At 42.1% G+C, this 16,024-nt stretch overlaps 3 protein-coding genes across 3 annotated transcripts; all 3 read right to left on the reverse strand.

The window, feature by feature from the left end:
• Positions 1-55: 55 nt before the first annotated feature.
• On the reverse strand, positions 56-6,152 carry LOC148416498 (uncharacterized). The gene is made up of 3 exons (XM_088425394.1): positions 4,638-6,152; positions 1,945-3,237; positions 56-1,366 (listed from the first exon to the last, which is right to left on the reverse strand). The coding sequence occupies exons 1-3, from the start codon at positions 4,822-4,824 to the stop codon at positions 471-473; spliced, it is 2,376 nt and encodes a 791-aa protein (XP_088281520.1). The 5' UTR covers positions 4,825-6,152; the 3' UTR covers positions 56-470.
• A 179-nt stretch (positions 6,153-6,331) lies between these two features.
• Positions 6,332-10,379, reverse strand: LOC148416499 (uncharacterized). The gene is made up of 2 exons (XM_088425393.1): positions 9,956-10,379; positions 6,332-9,110 (listed from the first exon to the last, which is right to left on the reverse strand). The coding sequence occupies exons 1-2, from the start codon at positions 10,122-10,124 to the stop codon at positions 6,844-6,846; spliced, it is 2,436 nt and encodes an 811-aa protein (XP_088281519.1). The 5' UTR covers positions 10,125-10,379; the 3' UTR covers positions 6,332-6,843.
• A 7-nt stretch (positions 10,380-10,386) lies between these two features.
• On the reverse strand, positions 10,387-16,011 carry LOC148416500 (uncharacterized). Its single transcript, XM_088425819.1, has 4 exons — positions 15,774-16,011; positions 14,710-15,512; positions 13,045-13,222; positions 10,387-12,556 (listed from the first exon to the last, which is right to left on the reverse strand). Exons 1-4 carry the CDS (start codon positions 15,964-15,966, stop codon positions 10,947-10,949), a joined length of 2,784 nt encoding a protein of 927 aa, XP_088281945.1. The 5' UTR covers positions 15,967-16,011; the 3' UTR covers positions 10,387-10,946.
• Between the last annotated feature and the right edge of the window lie 13 nt (positions 16,012-16,024).

Consider the following 16,024-nt stretch of genomic DNA (forward strand, 5'->3'; position numbering starts at 1 on the left):
ATAAAACAAGTATAAAGAAAAAAAAATATGCGGGTATAAATTGAGTGGTACACAATTTTTGGTGTTGTTATTTATTAACGGTACTTATCAAAGTCAGGCAATGGAGAACATCTCATTTGCAATGCTGGGCCGGCTGCAACAAAACGAAAACAAAGTGAAATAAAACCAAATGAAAATAAATAATTACAAATGATATAGTACGTGAACAAAAGCAGCATGAGTAACATGAGTAACTTTTTAAAACGAGATGAGATGACTGACTTTTATAATGTTGACCAAAAGGAGGATAAAACGATGAAGTGAAAAGCACCACAAGTAAATTTTGTGGAAAGTGGAAAATATAGACTATAAATATTTAAACAAAAACAACATTTAAAGCAAATCACTTCAAAATATACGGCAACTACGATGACCAAAAATATCGCCAAGCCCTCCGGAAAAGTGCCTACTTAAGAGTATTTATTTTTGGCTCAGCCGGTCAAATTTTGTGAACTTATATCTAAGTTGGTTTGGGAGTTGTGGGCTTGTCCCGCTTCTCCAATGTCACTTTTTTTCTCCCCGGTACATCTGTGATTTGTAACCCTGTGCTTAAAATAGAATCTCTGATGACACGCGTTGCATTGATACGGTTTTTCCCCGGTGTGTATTCTCATGTGCTTTGGGATGTACCCTTTCTGCGTGAAACATTTGTGACAAATGGGACACTTGATCGGGTCCATTTCCGCGTCCTTGGTGCGATTTTGCACATGCTTTTTCTTTGCGCGGACACGTTCGGCGAGCGCGTCTTTCAAACGCGCATCGGAACGGACGGCTTTCTCGCCCGCGTGCGTCCTCAGGTGCGTTATGAACTCCGATTTTTGGAGAAAATTTGCACCGCACGGCGGACACTTCCAGCCAGTGTGTATCGTCGTCACGTGTCTGCTCAAATATTCCTTCAAACTGAAGGCTTTGTCGCAGTAGAGGCATTTGAAGGGTTTCTCCCCGGTGTGCTGCGCCATGTGCCTTTTTAAACCCGCCCTGGACGCAAAGGTTTTGTTACATTCAAAGCATTTGTTGTCGTGAGAGTTCTCGTCCGCGTTGGAAAATTCTTCCGTTTGATCGTCGGCTTGCCGCGCGTCGTCGGTCCGGGTACTTTCCGTATCAGCGGCGCCGAAGGAAATGTTCCGCGCCTTAAAGGAGAATCTCCGCGGACTCGACGGGTTAGCCAACGGTTTTTCCGCTTCGGAATCCGACTCGTCGTTCGCGTCGGATACCGGAGCCTCCTCCGCCATCCTTCTCCCTTGAAGCGGATCTTCGTCCGGACCGCTTGGCCATTCCGTCGCTTGGGGGGGCAGGCCTTGATTTTCCGATGGCCTCTTTTGCATGTCTGAACAATGGAAGGAGAGGAAAACATGATTAGCGTTAGCATTCATTAGGACCAAATCCTATGGAGAAAATAAATGAGTTCTTAAGTATGTTTTAAATGTAATCGTAGGTCTAGTTATTATTAAATTATATTACTCCCATGGGCGCACACGAAAAATTACACATACATTGATTGTACAGGTTGAATAAATTATGTAATTATTTCTAGACAAAATATTAACTTTTGCTGAAAATGGCGAAATAAGTGAAAACGTTTTAGCATGTGCACTTCATCCCTATATTTACCTAATTTAATAATCGTTTCAAAAATCTTAATACAGTGCGCTTAAATGCAAATCCTTGTATGAATTTCAACCCAATTTGGGCTATTGATCTCGGCACATCTGGGCGGCTAAAAATGACAACAGATTGTCAAAACTGGCATCCATGTTTTCATTCTTAAATGTTTGCAAATGGAGTTCATTTGATGACAAAGTTTGATTGTATGACCATTGATATGTAATTCGGTAATGCGTTGTTGCGTAATGTGGACGTTCGGAGTTGCGCTTCCCTATTTGTTATCGTTATGCGTCATATCACCTTTAAACTTGATTTTCGTCCTCAACGGTTGCTTGTTGTCGTCGTCGCTGTAATACGTGTCAGAAGAGTTGAGCGCGGCGTTGTCCGTGTCCGGTTCCGAGTGCGGATCGTCACAGACCGGCCGGTCGGCATTCTCTTCGGCGTCTCGATTTGCCCCGCTGGAATTCACGGTCGCCTCCTCCTCCATGTGCGATTTTAGGTGAGCGATCAGCTGACTCCTAGTCTGGAAAGCTTTCCTACAAACCGAGCACACGAAAGGATTGTGGCCGTAGTGTTGTTTCTCATGTCTTTGCATACTCTCCACGAAGGAGAAACCTTGACCGCAGACCGAGCAAGTAAAAGGTTTCTCTCCGGTGTGGACGACCATATGCTGGATCAAACATGCATCGGAGGAACACTTTTTGCCACAGTGGGGGCAACTATTGTCGGCAGCGTCGCTGCGCTCCGCAGGTTCTCCGGCGCGGTTTACATCCGATAGCGAGATTCCAGGAGCTCCTGTCCTCAAAGCGTCGTCCTTGGTATGTTTACCCATGTGTCTCTTCAAATGATGCTTCAGGAAAAATCTTTTGCCGCAAACGGAGCAAACAAACGGTTTGTTCCTCGCGTGCGTTTCCACGCGTTTCTTCTGCAAACTGTTTTGGTCGCGAAACGTCTTTGTTTTGGAAGCTTCCTCTTTTGTGTGTTTGACCAGGTGTCTCTTCAAATGATGCTTCCGGAAAAACCTTTTATCGCAAACGGAGCAAGGAAAGGGTTTGTTTCTGGTGTGCGTTTCCGTGTGTTTCCGCAAAGCGCTTTGGCTGTAAAACGTCTTCTCGCATCGAGAGCAGTTCAACTTGATGCCGGCGACGTCGCATTGGGTACTCTTATTCTCCTCCGGAGCTTCTGCATGTTTTTCCTTGCGTATCTTCGCTAAATGCTTCAAGGAGAATCTTTGATCAAAGCCAACCAGAACTTTGCTTTCTTCGTGTGTTGCCATGTGATTTTTCAGAGCCGTTTTGCAGTCAAACATTTTCTCGCATCGGGAGCAATGAAAGTCTTTTTTTTGCGTTTCCTCTCGGTCGTCATTAACGTCAGACGAGTTTGACGTTAGGTCGGCGTCCGACAACGGAGCGAAGAGGCTGTCGGGCTCCGATTGCAGATAGTCGCTGTGTTCCGTATCCGCTTGAAAGTTCGGGAGTTGACCGTCGCGCTCCGGCGGCGTCGGAATCGGCGCCTCGTCCTGGCCGCTCGCAACATCTTCTGATTCCTTTTTGATGGAGGAGGACTCGGCCGGATTCTCCTGCTTCTGCAGAGCTGCATCAAAACAAAGGAAGACAAACACTGTTAACTTTGTGCAGTATTTTGACCATTTTTGGGTCATTTTCCTCTCCTTAATTACTGCGGTATTTCACAGAATTTTGGAAGTTAAACGATGTCAAATTTGCTCAGGATTAAGGTTATAACGATTCACAGCTCAGGTTGTAAATGTCACCTGAGCAACTTGATGTCATTTTCAGTTGACAGCAAGTGACAAAATGGCCGCCCGCTAAGATGGATAAAAAACAGGTGGATTTTGCTGCATAATAAATTTTCCACACACCAAATATTAATCCGAATATTGTCTTCAATATAGTGGGGCTTCATTACCATATTATGAAGAAAATTCTGGGGTTAGCTTTCACTTTTAACTCTTTTGGCATTATGTTACAAATTATGGAAATTCCTTTGTTTCTTTTAAATGATATCATAATAGAATTAATAAGAAAAAAAAACACTACGGAGCTGAAATTTCCAGCAGATGATTATTACACGTAAAATTGCAAAATGCAATGATTCTGACATTTCTATGTGATTGCGGCTGGACATTTGATAATTGTCCAAATTTTACACCATATACAACCATTATAATTAAAATGTTTGAAGTGCATTTTAATAGCATTTATTGCATTGATCTATTTTCCTGGAATTTTTGTAACGTTCAGTTGAGCGGCGGTCAAACTACATGTGGAAACAGGAAATTCTTTGACGTTTCACCACAGGACAAACAGTAAAAGTGTCGACAACATTTCACAGGCTTCAAAGACAGACTATACCATTTTTCAATTTTTTGTGGGTGGCAATAAATTTAACCTACGTATTAGAATTGATGCCACTGAACAATTTGAGTGATTGGATACAAAACATTCATAAGTAACTTGCATTGTTATGCCTTTAAAAGCATTTACAAAATTAGGAAAATAAATGCAATGTGCATAGTTTGCAAAGTGTGTGCACAGGGGTTAAAGTGTTGGATTTAACCTTTTATAGAGAGGAACAATAAAATATGCCTACTAAATTATAGGATTTTTTTGTTTTGTTTTGAATCAGTAGGTAAAATAATTATTGACCCACGTACTAAGCACCCTATCACAAATCCTCGATCCTAGAATTGCCCCCGGAAGAAAAAAAAACGTTTTATATTAACACGTCTGCCTTTGCATTAATCAGTGCCCAAATAATATCTGTTATATTTAACAAATCATATTCCGACAACGCCGTTACAATCGGTTCAAAACCACGTGGAGTTAGCGGGTCGTTTTCTAAAGGCCAAGAAAAACCTTTGTAAACACATCCACGTCGGTGTCAAGCAAATAACGAAATATTTTTTTTGTCTTCTGAAACTCAAGAGAATTATGGATGTAGACGAAAAACACAAACAAAAGACACAAACACACCTTTGTGTAGTTCAACACGAAGGTCAGCAACAGCGGCAACTAATTCTTGTTGCCGTCGCTCGTTCTCCTTATTGCATCGATAAAGTTTCTCCTCGTAGTCAGATATCGTTCTCTCAAATAGTGCAAATATCTCTTCGGCGGCCACGTTCAATCGCTCTTTCACTAATTCTTTCAACATGTTGATCATACACGTTCCGCTACTATAGCAAAAGTTCTACCGTAGCTAACGCTAACCACGGCGTGCGCACGTTTTCTTCTTCTACGTTCTCTTTGATGTTGATTGACAACTTTTGACGCAACAGTGCTACTGTCAGGTTCGCCTACGGTATTACACACTTGTAGAAAAACAACATGAAGGAAACAATAAATGCCAAGATATTTTTACTTTAGGGAGAAAGAAATTTAAAAAACTGGTGGATAGTCTCATCCGACCAAATTCCTATTAAGATTGTATAGAGGCGTGGTTAATCAACCCTCAGCAGCTGTCATCATGCGTCAGTTGGGGATCTGATAAAGGTCTTCTCGGCCAGTTTTTCTCTAATGGAGGTACTACTTGTACCATTGGGGTTTCTTGAAGGAACCTCGGGGGTACTCGATATTTTAAATTAAAGAAATAAAGAAACATTCAAAAATCATTTTGAAATAATTATTGAATTAAATAATTACTTCGGGAAAATATACGTTCATAAACAAAATTTACGTTCAATGGGTTATTTAGTTTCATTACTGTAAAAAGGCAGATTCTCCCCCATACTACAATGGTTCGACCCAACTTGTCACGTGTCACCTCTCGTTACCTGTAAAGTCAATGCTTTATTTTAATGCTTTATTTTAACACATCTTTACTATGATCGCAAAAGAGGACACCTCCAAGTTAAATATTTTTCTGGGGACAAATATTAATTTATAAGTATTTATTTTAAGAACCAGACCAATACTTTATGTTGATTATTTTTGGTGGACGAATAATATTTATTAATAATGAAGTTCATGATTTATTTTTTGTGAAATACTCTATTTTAAATCCAAAACAGGACAAATATGTATTTATATATATTTTTAAATATATTTTTAGAACAGTTCTGACACTTTATATTGATTATTTTTTGTGACAAAAATATTGATTAATGAAGTTATTTCTCTTTTATGATCCAAAAGAAGACACTTTAGGTTGATTATATTTTGTGGACCAATACAAATGAAGTTTGAAAGGGTCTAAAATATAATAAATCCGACACTGATGGTATTTTTTAAATTTTTTAACTAAAAAAGGCTTTGGCAAAGGCCGGGGCTGTTTTTTTTTTTTCCACAACCAGTGCTGCATGTTCATCCCTAACAACACGGCCCTGACACGGTCACTAAAACTCTCAAGGGACTCCAAATGTTGTCGGAAATCATGCATCTCATTAAGGTATTTTCAGGTATCTTTTATCTGTACTATCAATTGTAATGTATCCCCATAAGGTAACTAAAGTTTAGAAGCAGTGCGCCCCGACCGAAAAGCTTTTGTCACAGTGTTTACTTGTGCCTCCACTCCGCTGATAAGGTCTCCAATGTGTTTGTCTGTCTTGTATCGATTGAAATGTAATCAGATGACATTCAATAAAAGCTCAGGTATGGGACAAAACTGCGGAGATCTATTCCAGATTAAAAATGCATTTTTTATGTATTTTAAGTCACCAATGGATATATATTAAGTTTAAGTTGATTCAATATGGCTGTCTGTCTTTACAAAAATCACAATTAGGTTAATAATGTAAATTGTTCAACCCCACTTGATACAACTAAGTCTCGTTTGCATTGTACCAGTTCCAAAAACGCGCTTGGTCGCTGGTGGATTTTTTTCGGGGCTGCACACTTACAACAAAACCGCTTTTCACATCTCTCATGCCTCTCAACTGCACACACCAAATTCCTTATTTTAAAGCTAGAAATACAGAGCTATCAGTTGGCTTGAAAAAAAATCATAAAAATACAGTATACACAGTACAAAATTCGATTTTACAACAATACTTATCCATATTTACAGTAATATGTAATAACGGGTCAATTAGTAAAACATGGGGTAAAATTTTTATTTGGGCCACATGAAGAAATCTGTAAATATAGTTCAGTGTTGTTGTAAAAACACATTACATGTGTACTATGTCACACTTTATGTTGGTGTGGAGCCGTTTCGGAATCAGTAACGGAAAAATGGCTTTCATCAATTAGTCCTCGGCTCTGTGTACGCCGCGGACGTATCGCCTCTGTCGTCAAGGTTTACGATTTCAAAGTTCTTATTAGTTTCCAAAGGGTCTTGGGCTTGGTCACTGTGCTCCGTGTCAGAAGAATGCCACACGATGTCGTCCATATCCGATAGCGGCGTAAAGCTGTCCGTTTGTTCAGCGTTGAGTTGACCAGAGCCGCCGGAGGCCAAAGGATTCTCCTCGACGTGCGTTCTCATGTGCGCTACGAGGCGCTCTATACCGGTGAATCTGTCGGTGCAAACCGAACAAGTAAACGTGTTTTCCCCAGCGTGAATTCTCACGTGCTTTCTAAAATGCGATCTACGAGAAAAACTTTTGTCGCAGACGGAACACGTAAAAATGTTCTCTCCGGTGTGCAGGCTCATGTGTATTCGGAGATACGCCCGACTGGAAAATCCCTTCGAGCAAACAGAACATGTGAACGGTTTCTCCGCTGCGTGTATTCTCATGTGTTGCCTGAGATAGGATTTATGAGAGAAGTTTTTAGCGCACACCGGACATGCGAAGGGTTTCTCCGACGTGTGCGTGCTCATGTGCAGGGTGAGATAGTTGCTGCACGAGAAACCTTTGTCGCAAAGCGGACACGTAAAAGGTTTCTCGGACGTGTGTATTCGCTTGTGTCGTTTCATTTCGAACTCCACGTAGAACCGCTTATCGCAAACGGAGCAGGAGTACGGTTTCTCCCCCGTGTGTATCGCCATGTGTCTCTTCATGTTCTGCTTGATGGAAAATCGTTTATCGCAAACGGGGCAGGCGAATGGTTTCTCTCCGGTGTGCGTCAACATGTGCGTTTTCAAACTTCCTTTGTTGGCGAATGTTTTCTCGCAGACGGAACAGTTAAATTGTTTGTTGTTGACGGCGTGCGTCACGTCGCCTTCGGAGTTCCTCGGAGGTTCCGACGGTTCTTTGGGGTCGTCGCTGCGCGCGTTGTCGGACGACTGTGACATGGCGTCTTCCGTATCCGACGGCGGGGCGAAGCCGTCGGGTTGCGAGCGCACATCGTCGCCACGTTCTCCGTCCGCTTCCGTCGGCGCGTGTTGACTGGAGCTGCTGGAGGCCGCGTGTCGTTTCACGTGCATTCGGAAATGCGAGCGGCGGGAGAAACTTTTGCCGCAGGCGGAACACGCGAAAGGCTTCTCGGACGTGTGCGTGAGCATGTGCCTCTTCATTTCAAACTTGTCGTAAAATCTTTTGCCGCAAAACGAGCAGGAGTGAGGTTTCTCCCCCGTGTGTATGGCCATGTGTCGCCTCATGTTTTGTTTGAAGGAGAATCGTTTATCGCAAACCGAGCAAGCGAAAGGTTTCTCTCCGGTGTGCGTCACCATGTGATTCCGTAACACGCTTTTGTTGGTAAACGTTTTGCCGCACCCGGAGCAAATGTACAGCTTGATTTCAGCGCGATACGTCGCGTCGACCTCGGACATCTTCTTTTTCGTTTTCAAGGGTTCTTCGCCACCGTCGCTTTGTTCCGTGTCGGAAGATTGCGATATCACATAGTCCACGTCCGATAGAGGCGCGTAGTCTTCTGCTTCTGCTACATGTTGACTTGAGCTTCCGGGCGTCAAAGGTTTTTCAGCGGCGTGCGTTCTCACGTGCTCCTTCATCGCTGCCTCGTTCCGGAACCTTTTATCGCAAATCGAGCAGGGAAAAAAAGCTTTGTTCCCCGCGTGCACTCGCATGTGTCTCTTCATGTGATGCTTCAAGGAGAATCTTTTATCGCAAACCGTGCAGACGAAAGCTTTCTCCCCGGTGTGCGTCACCATGTGGTTTTTCAAAACGCTTTTGCTGGTGAACGATTTTCCGCACTCGGAGCAGTCGAAGTGCTTGTTGACGGTGGGAGGCGCTCCTTTAGGCTTCTTTTTAGTCTTCAAAGGTTCTCGGTCGTCATTATTGCGCTCGGTGTCAGACGACTGCGATATTATGTCGTCCGTATCGGAGAGCGGCGCACCGTGTTCTTTGCCATCTTTTATTGTGACGTGTTCAGTTGACTTCTCCTCTGTTTGAATGCGATGAAGCGGTGAGGACGGAGCTACGTCATCTTCACTCTTAACGTGGATATCTGTCCATGTGAACTCGGTACCATCAGCCTGCTCCAGTCCCGGAAGCTTCTGCCCGGCCCGATTGCTCCACACGTCCTCCTCTTCCTCTTTAATGTGGGGGGCCTTTGTTGGATCATCCCAGTGAGCGGGGGGGAAACCTTCTTGATGCTCCTCCTGCTGCACATCTGCATCAAATAAATATTTTGGAAAGTTATTAGATCATTTGATGGATTTATTGCTTATTATTATTATTATTATTAAAGGAATCTTGAGAAAAAAAAAATCACAAATTAAGTCACAAATGCAATTTTGAAGAGAAAACTGCCACAAGATTATTCTCTGAATTAGAAATGCACTATTAATTTGAGTATCCGATGGCAATGATTTATTATTATTATTTTTTTTGTCAATGTGAATATGTGGTATCACATCACATTTGTAAACAATGGAAAACTGTATTACTTAACCTCGCATTTAGCTGGCATCAGGCCAAAATATCATAAAGTCACATTTTGGTGAGTTTTTTTTTCTGAAATGGTATTGGTCAGATCACACGTGTAGGTGTTTTTATTTATTTATTTATTTTACTTTGTGTGTGTGTTAAAAATAGCATGCTTACTTTCAATTGCTAACTTCCACGATTCAATAATTAAATGATTAAATTTGCCATTTGGGGGCTTTTCAGGATTACGCACAAAAGCAAAAAATAAAAACTGAACGTTCTCTATAACCTGTGAGAAAAAAAAAGAAAGCTTAACGGGTTGCCAAAAGGCAAGATTAAAATGACATTTACTGCACTAATAAATTGAAACTCCTCAAAACTACAAATAGGAAAGACTTATTTGAGATAACGCGATATCTCAAAACGTGATTGGTAACATCTGATATGGCAGCCTTTTAAACTCGGCATTTGTCTGCTTAATAGTAAACAGTTTTGCATTTAAACAGCATTTATTTCTAAACATATCCCATTTGTTTAAGATTGTTTTCTCGGAATGCCAAATCGTTGCGGAAAATGAAGTAAACAGACCTGATTTTAGCAACGCATCATCCCATCGTCGTCGCTGGTTTTCGTCTTTACTTCGACAAAGTTGCTCCTCGTACTCCGCTATGGTTCTCTCAAAGAGTTCGATCACCTCCTCGACGGCCACGTTGAGTCGCTCCTTCACCAACATTCGAAGCATTTTCACTTTGCACATTTTTTTGACACGAAGGCGTTTCGCTAACCTCGGTTTCTCCCTGTTAGCAATCGAAGCTAACACGAACGACTCCAAACTTCAGTTGGACGAAACTCAAAAGCGTTTATTTTTCTCAGACAAATTACGTGTACGAAGATAGAAGCATAACGTAGATCATGATAAAATAACGAGGCAGCGGTGGCATTTACGACGTCGGGTTAAATTAATCGCTTTTGTTCTCTCTTCTTTGGAGTTTAACTCGGGAGTAGCAAATGGCTTTTGGACTCGTTACCGCCATCTTCAGGGCGAATAGTGGAGCTACGTGTTTTCAATTCTTAGTGTCGTATCTGACACATTTAAGTTATTTACAAACAGTCACGGCGAAAGAAAGATAGTAGACTATGATAAAAACGATTCGATTTTTTACAATATTCAAGAAAAAAACCTTGCTCTTAAACGTATTAAAACTTTCGAATTAAGAGCATGTATGCCACTGTAGTCGTCAATTGTAAAAGTAGGGATTTAGTTGGAGCCTCGTTATCATTTGTGGATGCTTAAACTGAAAAAAACAAATGGAACAATGTCATTATGGTGATGCCCTCTTAGATGGAGGCAAGGAGGTCCACAGTTTGATGTGTTCTCATCCTTTAATGAACAGGACAAACAGTCATAAATACAAAATGAAAACAGTTGCAACTTGGTTCTCATGTCACTCACTAGGCCACACCCCTTAAAGGCGCACATTCAACATATGCCTACTGCAGTGATTTTTAAGTAGTTATATATGAAAAAATATGATAGCTTATTTTTAAATTGATAATATGTTCCATAGTAAAATGCAATTTAGTTATGTTTTTTTAAGTGTTTTCTCAGATAAGCGCTACTCGACAAACTCTTGCCACAAACCGGACACTTAAAGGGTTTCTCCCCACTATGTGTGATCATGTGTTGTTTGAGATGTGACCTATGAGAGTAACTTTTCGCACAGAGCGAGCAATGAAATGGTTTCTCTCCAGTGTGCTTTACCATGTGTTGTCTGAGGCACGAGCTTTGGGAGAAACTTTTGGAGCAAACGGGACATGGAAAGGGTTTCTCCCCGGTGTGCATTCTCATGTGAACTCCCAGGTAAGACCTGTGAGAGAAACTTTTAGAGCAAATCGAACAAGTAAAAGCTTTCTCCCGCGTGTGTGTCACCATATGTATTTTCAGATACGACCTGTGAGAGAAACCGCGGCCACACTCGGAACAAGTGAAGGGTTTCTCCGCATTGTGCCTTTTCATGTGTTGCTTGAGGTAGGACCTGTGAGAGAAGCTTTTTGCGCAAACCGAACACAGAAAACTTTTCTCGACCGTGTGCGTGCTCCTGTGTCGTTTCATTTCCAACTCGTCGGGGAAAGTGGTGCCGCAAATCGAACAGGAGTGGTGTTTTTCCTCCTTGTGCAGCGCCTTGTGTCTCATCATACTGCGCTTGGAAGTGAATCGTTTGTCGCACACCGAGCAAGGGAAAGGTTTCTCCCCACTGTGCTTGATCATGTGTGATTTTAAATGGCTTTTATAAGCATATTTTTTCCCACATACAGGGCAGAAAAAGTGATTATCATCATCATCGTCGTGCGCGGCGTCCCCTTTTGGCTTCTTTTGAGTCTCCGAAGATTCGAGGGCGTTGTCGCTGTGACCGGAGTCCGAAGAGTAGGACATGATGTCGTCTGGTTTTAAACGCGGTTCTTCACAGAGTTCCATATCAGCCTGTGTCTTGGTGTGTTGACCGGAGCTGTTCAAATCCAATGTTTTCCCTCCAATATGGGTTTTCATGTGTATTCTGAGATGCGGCATGCGAAAAAACCTCTGTGCGCAAATCGAGCAGGAATAGGCGGTCTTGCCGCTGTGCGTGCTCATGTGTCTTCTCAACTCAAACTTGCTCGAGAATTTCTTTTCGCAACCCAAGCAAGAAAACGGTTTCTCACCAGTGTGAATGGCCACGTGTCGGCTCATATTCTGCTTGAAGGAGAAGCTCTTACCGCAAACCGAGCAAGCAAAAGGTTTCTCCCCGCTGTGTGTTCTCATGTGGGTTTTCAAAGCACTTTCATAGGCGAATTTCCTGTCACAGTGAGAGCAGTTTAAGAGTTGGTTGTCACTGGCAGGTTCACCTTTAGCCCTCCTTTTCCTTCGAGTCTTTTTCTTCTGTGGTTCTGCATTAGCTCGACTTGCGTTCTTGTCTGTGCTCTCCTCGCCTTGACTGCACTGAAGCTGCCGTGAGGACGAAGGCTGTGAGGATTGACATTCGTCCTCCTCGTTCTTCACGTTGATGCCAGTCCATGTGAACGTGATGACGTTGGCCCCCTCTTCCTCTTTAATCAGGGGGGGCTCTCCGGGCTTCTCGTGCTTCACGGTGAAACTGCACTGCTGCTCCAAGGGCACGTCATCTTGACTTTCTGCCATTGCTGGTTTCATATCTGCAAGCAAACCGCGGCAATGTGTCAGCGAACAGATTCCACACTAAGATTGCACATTATTCTTATTCCTCTTTTTTACAACATACACAGTCAAGCTTCTCTGTCTAGCACACGTGACTTCACTATCCTAACTCGTTTTAACTAGAAAACTGTGCCAGGCTGAGCGAGAAAAGATAATGCAGAGCCAGGAAAAGGGTCAGCACCACAAACAGCCAGTTTAATTCATCTACGTCCGTACACTTATGTCTAAAAGGCCTTAATCTAACAACAATGTCATTTGCACTGACAGACATGGCAGTTTTAGCGTACTCGGGGCCGCTCTCGCGAGATCTACAATGCGATTGGTTCCACTCAAAATGGCGGCTCATTTAAACTCGGTATTTTTTACAGTTTATAATAAACTTTAGACTTGAGTCCACAATTACGGAACGTGCAATAATGAAGAAATCCAATGTAGATCACAACAGATGTTGACTAAATGAACTGACCCACACGAATCAAGACGAGGCTTGGCAATATCGAGCAGCAATTTCGTCTTCTTTTCCGCCCGCGTAGTCCGTTGTGGCTCTTTGAAACAATTGGATGACTCTTCGGCGTTTCCTTCAGTGATTCTTCAAATGTCTCCGCAATTTCATACAATCGCATCAGCGACGTGTAGCTGATACGCTAAGCTAAAGCGTTACATCTCAAAACCCGAAGACGAGACAGCGTTTGTCTTAGAGACGATAGATTTTTTTGTTTTTGCCTGCAAGGCAAAGTCATTAGAATCAAAACAATGCAAGGTGTTTCCCTGTTTGCTTTTCGATCAAAGCTGCACCGCTAACTTTGCTCTCTTCTTCTTCTTGTTGCGTGTAATTCCCGGATTTTAAATTGATTTGGGCACATTACCGTCACCTGCAGGAAAGAAATATGCAGCGTGGGGTTTTTCAAGCAAGTTAGATTTCTTGAAAAAATAAACCTCGTGACCAAAATAAATATATGTTTTTATCTTAGTCGCTTTTATTCTTTGTTGATGTGACTGTTTGTAAAAAAAGAAAAAAAAAACACAAAAAAAAACATACCATTCTATACCGTCAATGCATAGGTAAGGTCCACAAATTGTTTGTGCACGCTGACACTGAAAAATACAATTTCAATGAAACCCGCAAACTCGTAACACTGTAACACATATTCATTCAGAGCCGTAAAATGTTAATAAATGAAAACATGCTTCGTTTTAAGTCATATGCTACAATACGAGTGCATTTAAAATAAATGAAACAATACTACGAGAAGCATAATAGAGAACGAGAAAATGCAAATGCGGCTGCTACGAACGATGCATTTCCATTATAATCGTTGAAATAAAATACCACGTTTTTACAAAGTGTGACACGAAGACGAAAAATGTTTTTATAAAATTACTACAACCCGTGATTGGTTGTGTGCCAAAGACATTAACAACGTAGAGGCTGGAGATAAAGCTCCAAGATGGAAATAGAAGACTCGAAAGAGGCGTCACCGGAAGTGACGTGTCGCCACACAACAAACTAGCGCTTACTGCTAAGCTAAACCGAGAGCTAACGTGATTGTGTTAAAACGTGTAAAGTCCGCGGTCTGAGAACAATGGTGAATTCAAAATGTTTTTCACATATGACCCATACCTTTCTTATGTTGAAGATCAAATATTGTTTGAGATTGCAGCAAGAAAACACTGAACACACTTTTTGTTCACTGCTACTGATAAATATTTATTGTGTGGAAATGTGAGGCAAAATAAAAACAGCCCCCAGTCAATGTTAAAAGGCACTGAGAATACTTGAACTGGCTTTACACAACCAAATCAAGCCATTTGTTATCAACTTAAAAGGGAAAGTCAACCCCAGAAATGTATTTACAATAATATGGAATATACAGCCCCACTAGTCTGGACATGTTCTGGTTTGGAAAATATTTTGTGGGTGGATGTTAATTAACCAGCAAAATCCAACCATTTTACCATCTACGGGAGCGGCCATTTTGCTTACTGCTGTCAACATTTTTACAAACGTATCCATCCATAAGCAGCCAGGACACAGAGGAGAAAAAAATAAAATAAATTAATGGTGTGCTTTTAATTAATGGTGTGGTTTCACTTTCTGGCGGAGACGCAGCTTTTGTTGTCATGTGTTCACTTGAGCAACTGAGAGGTCTCCTCCCCCATGTAGTTTTCGCATATGTCTTCTGATTGATGTCTTAATAGCAAAGGGTTTCGCGCAAACCGGACACGAAAAAGGTTTCTCCCCGGTGTGCGTCATCATATGCGCCCTGAGATAGGACCTACGAGAGAACTCTTTGGCACAAACGGGACACAAAAAAGGTTTAACCCCCGTGTGTATCGCCATGTGCCTTTTCATGTCATCTTTATCGTGGAATCTCCGCGAGCAAACTGCGCATGTGAATGGTTTCTCCCCCGTGTGCCTTCTCATGTGCCTCTTGACGTTGGATTTGAAGGAGAACCTTTTCTCGCAAACGGAGCAGGCGAAAGGCTTCGCTCGCAAGTGAGAAGTCACATGACTTTTCAAAGCTCTTTTGTTGGCAAACGTTTTCTCACGTTGGGGGCACTTCAATTGATTGTGGGGGGTCTGGTGCATCATATTGCTTTTAGAGTTGCTATTATCCTCCAAAGGTTCAGTTTCAGTGTGATCAGTGTCAGAAGAGTCTGACATGTTTTCCTCGCCAGCTTGTGATCTTTCACAACATTCCGCATCACTTTGGGTGTGTTGACTTAACATCTCAGTGTGATGAAGCTGTGAGGATCGACCATCATCAACTTCGCTCTTCACGATGACATCGGTCCACGTGAACGTGTCGATATTAGCTTCGCCTTTTAGCTCGTCATTCTGCTCCCCATTCTTCTCTTCCTCTTTAATGTGGGGAGACTTTTCCGGGTCCTTCTCCTTAACTTCTCGAATCTTTACTGACACCTGCTGGACGTCTTCGCCAGATGAAGGAGGCAAACAGCAAAATGTGAATATTTAGTAAAGATAAAGGCCATTATAGCAAAATTCATGTGAGGTCATAAATTATCTAAATAATACAAATATTTCAACACAAACGCATCGGTAGCACTGTCTAAATGCGTTTTCCTTTACATATATGTTAAAAGGCGACATTAGACACATATTGCAACACTCGTCACGGAATGTAGACGAAATTTCAATAAAATGACTAAACGTGTGAGCAATCGTGAACCAACCTGCTTTGTGAAGTACAACGTGGGGTTTGAGAACAGCGTCCAGTAGAGCACCTTGGCGCGCGTTCTCCTCTTTGTTGCGGCAAAGTTCCGCCTCGTACTCCGCTATTGTTCTTTCGAACAGTTCAAATATCTCTTCAACAGCCAAATTTAGACGCTGCTTCACCAATGTTCTCAGAATGTGGACTTTACACATTTTAACACGATCACGTAGGCTCTCGTCCTAGTTTTGTTGTGTATTTCCGGGTTACTGG

This window comes from Hippichthys cyanospilos, chromosome 10 (genome assembly GCF_059441005.1).
Source record: "Hippichthys cyanospilos isolate Australia breed blue-spotted pipefish chromosome 10, RoL_Hcya_1.0, whole genome shotgun sequence".
Taxonomy (NCBI): Eukaryota; Metazoa; Chordata; class Actinopteri; order Syngnathiformes; family Syngnathidae; genus Hippichthys; species Hippichthys cyanospilos.

Excerpts from the sequence above, each read along its gene's own strand:
- LOC148416498 (XM_088425394.1), bottom strand. The coding sequence starts at position 4,824 with ATGATCAACATGTTGAAAGAATTAGTGAAAGAGCGATTGAACGTGGCC. Across the intron at positions 3,238-4,637 it reads TCGTGTTGAACTACACAAAG|CTCTGCAGAAGCAGGAGAAT; the intron begins GTGTGTTTGTGT and ends GTTTTGATGCAG. Across the intron at positions 1,367-1,944 it reads GACGAAAATCAAGTTTAAAG|ACATGCAAAAGAGGCCATCG; the intron begins GTGATATGACGC and ends TCCATTGTTCAG.
- LOC148416500 (XM_088425819.1), bottom strand. The coding sequence starts at position 15,966 with ATGTGTAAAGTCCACATTCTGAGAACATTGGTGAAGCAGCGTCTAAAT. Across the intron at positions 13,223-14,709 it reads GAGACCTCTCAGTTGCTCAA|CGTATCAGCTACACGTCGCT; the intron begins GTGAACACATGA and ends GCTTTAGCTTAG. Across the intron at positions 12,557-13,044 it reads CCTCGTCTTGATTCGTGTGG|ATATGAAACCAGCAATGGCA; the intron begins GTCAGTTCATTT and ends GTTTGCTTGCAG.
- LOC148416499 (XM_088425393.1), bottom strand. The coding sequence starts at position 10,124 with ATGTGCAAAGTGAAAATGCTTCGAATGTTGGTGAAGGAGCGACTCAAC. Across the intron at positions 9,111-9,955 it reads TGATGCGTTGCTAAAATCAG|ATGTGCAGCAGGAGGAGCAT; the intron begins GTCTGTTTACTT and ends TATTTGATGCAG.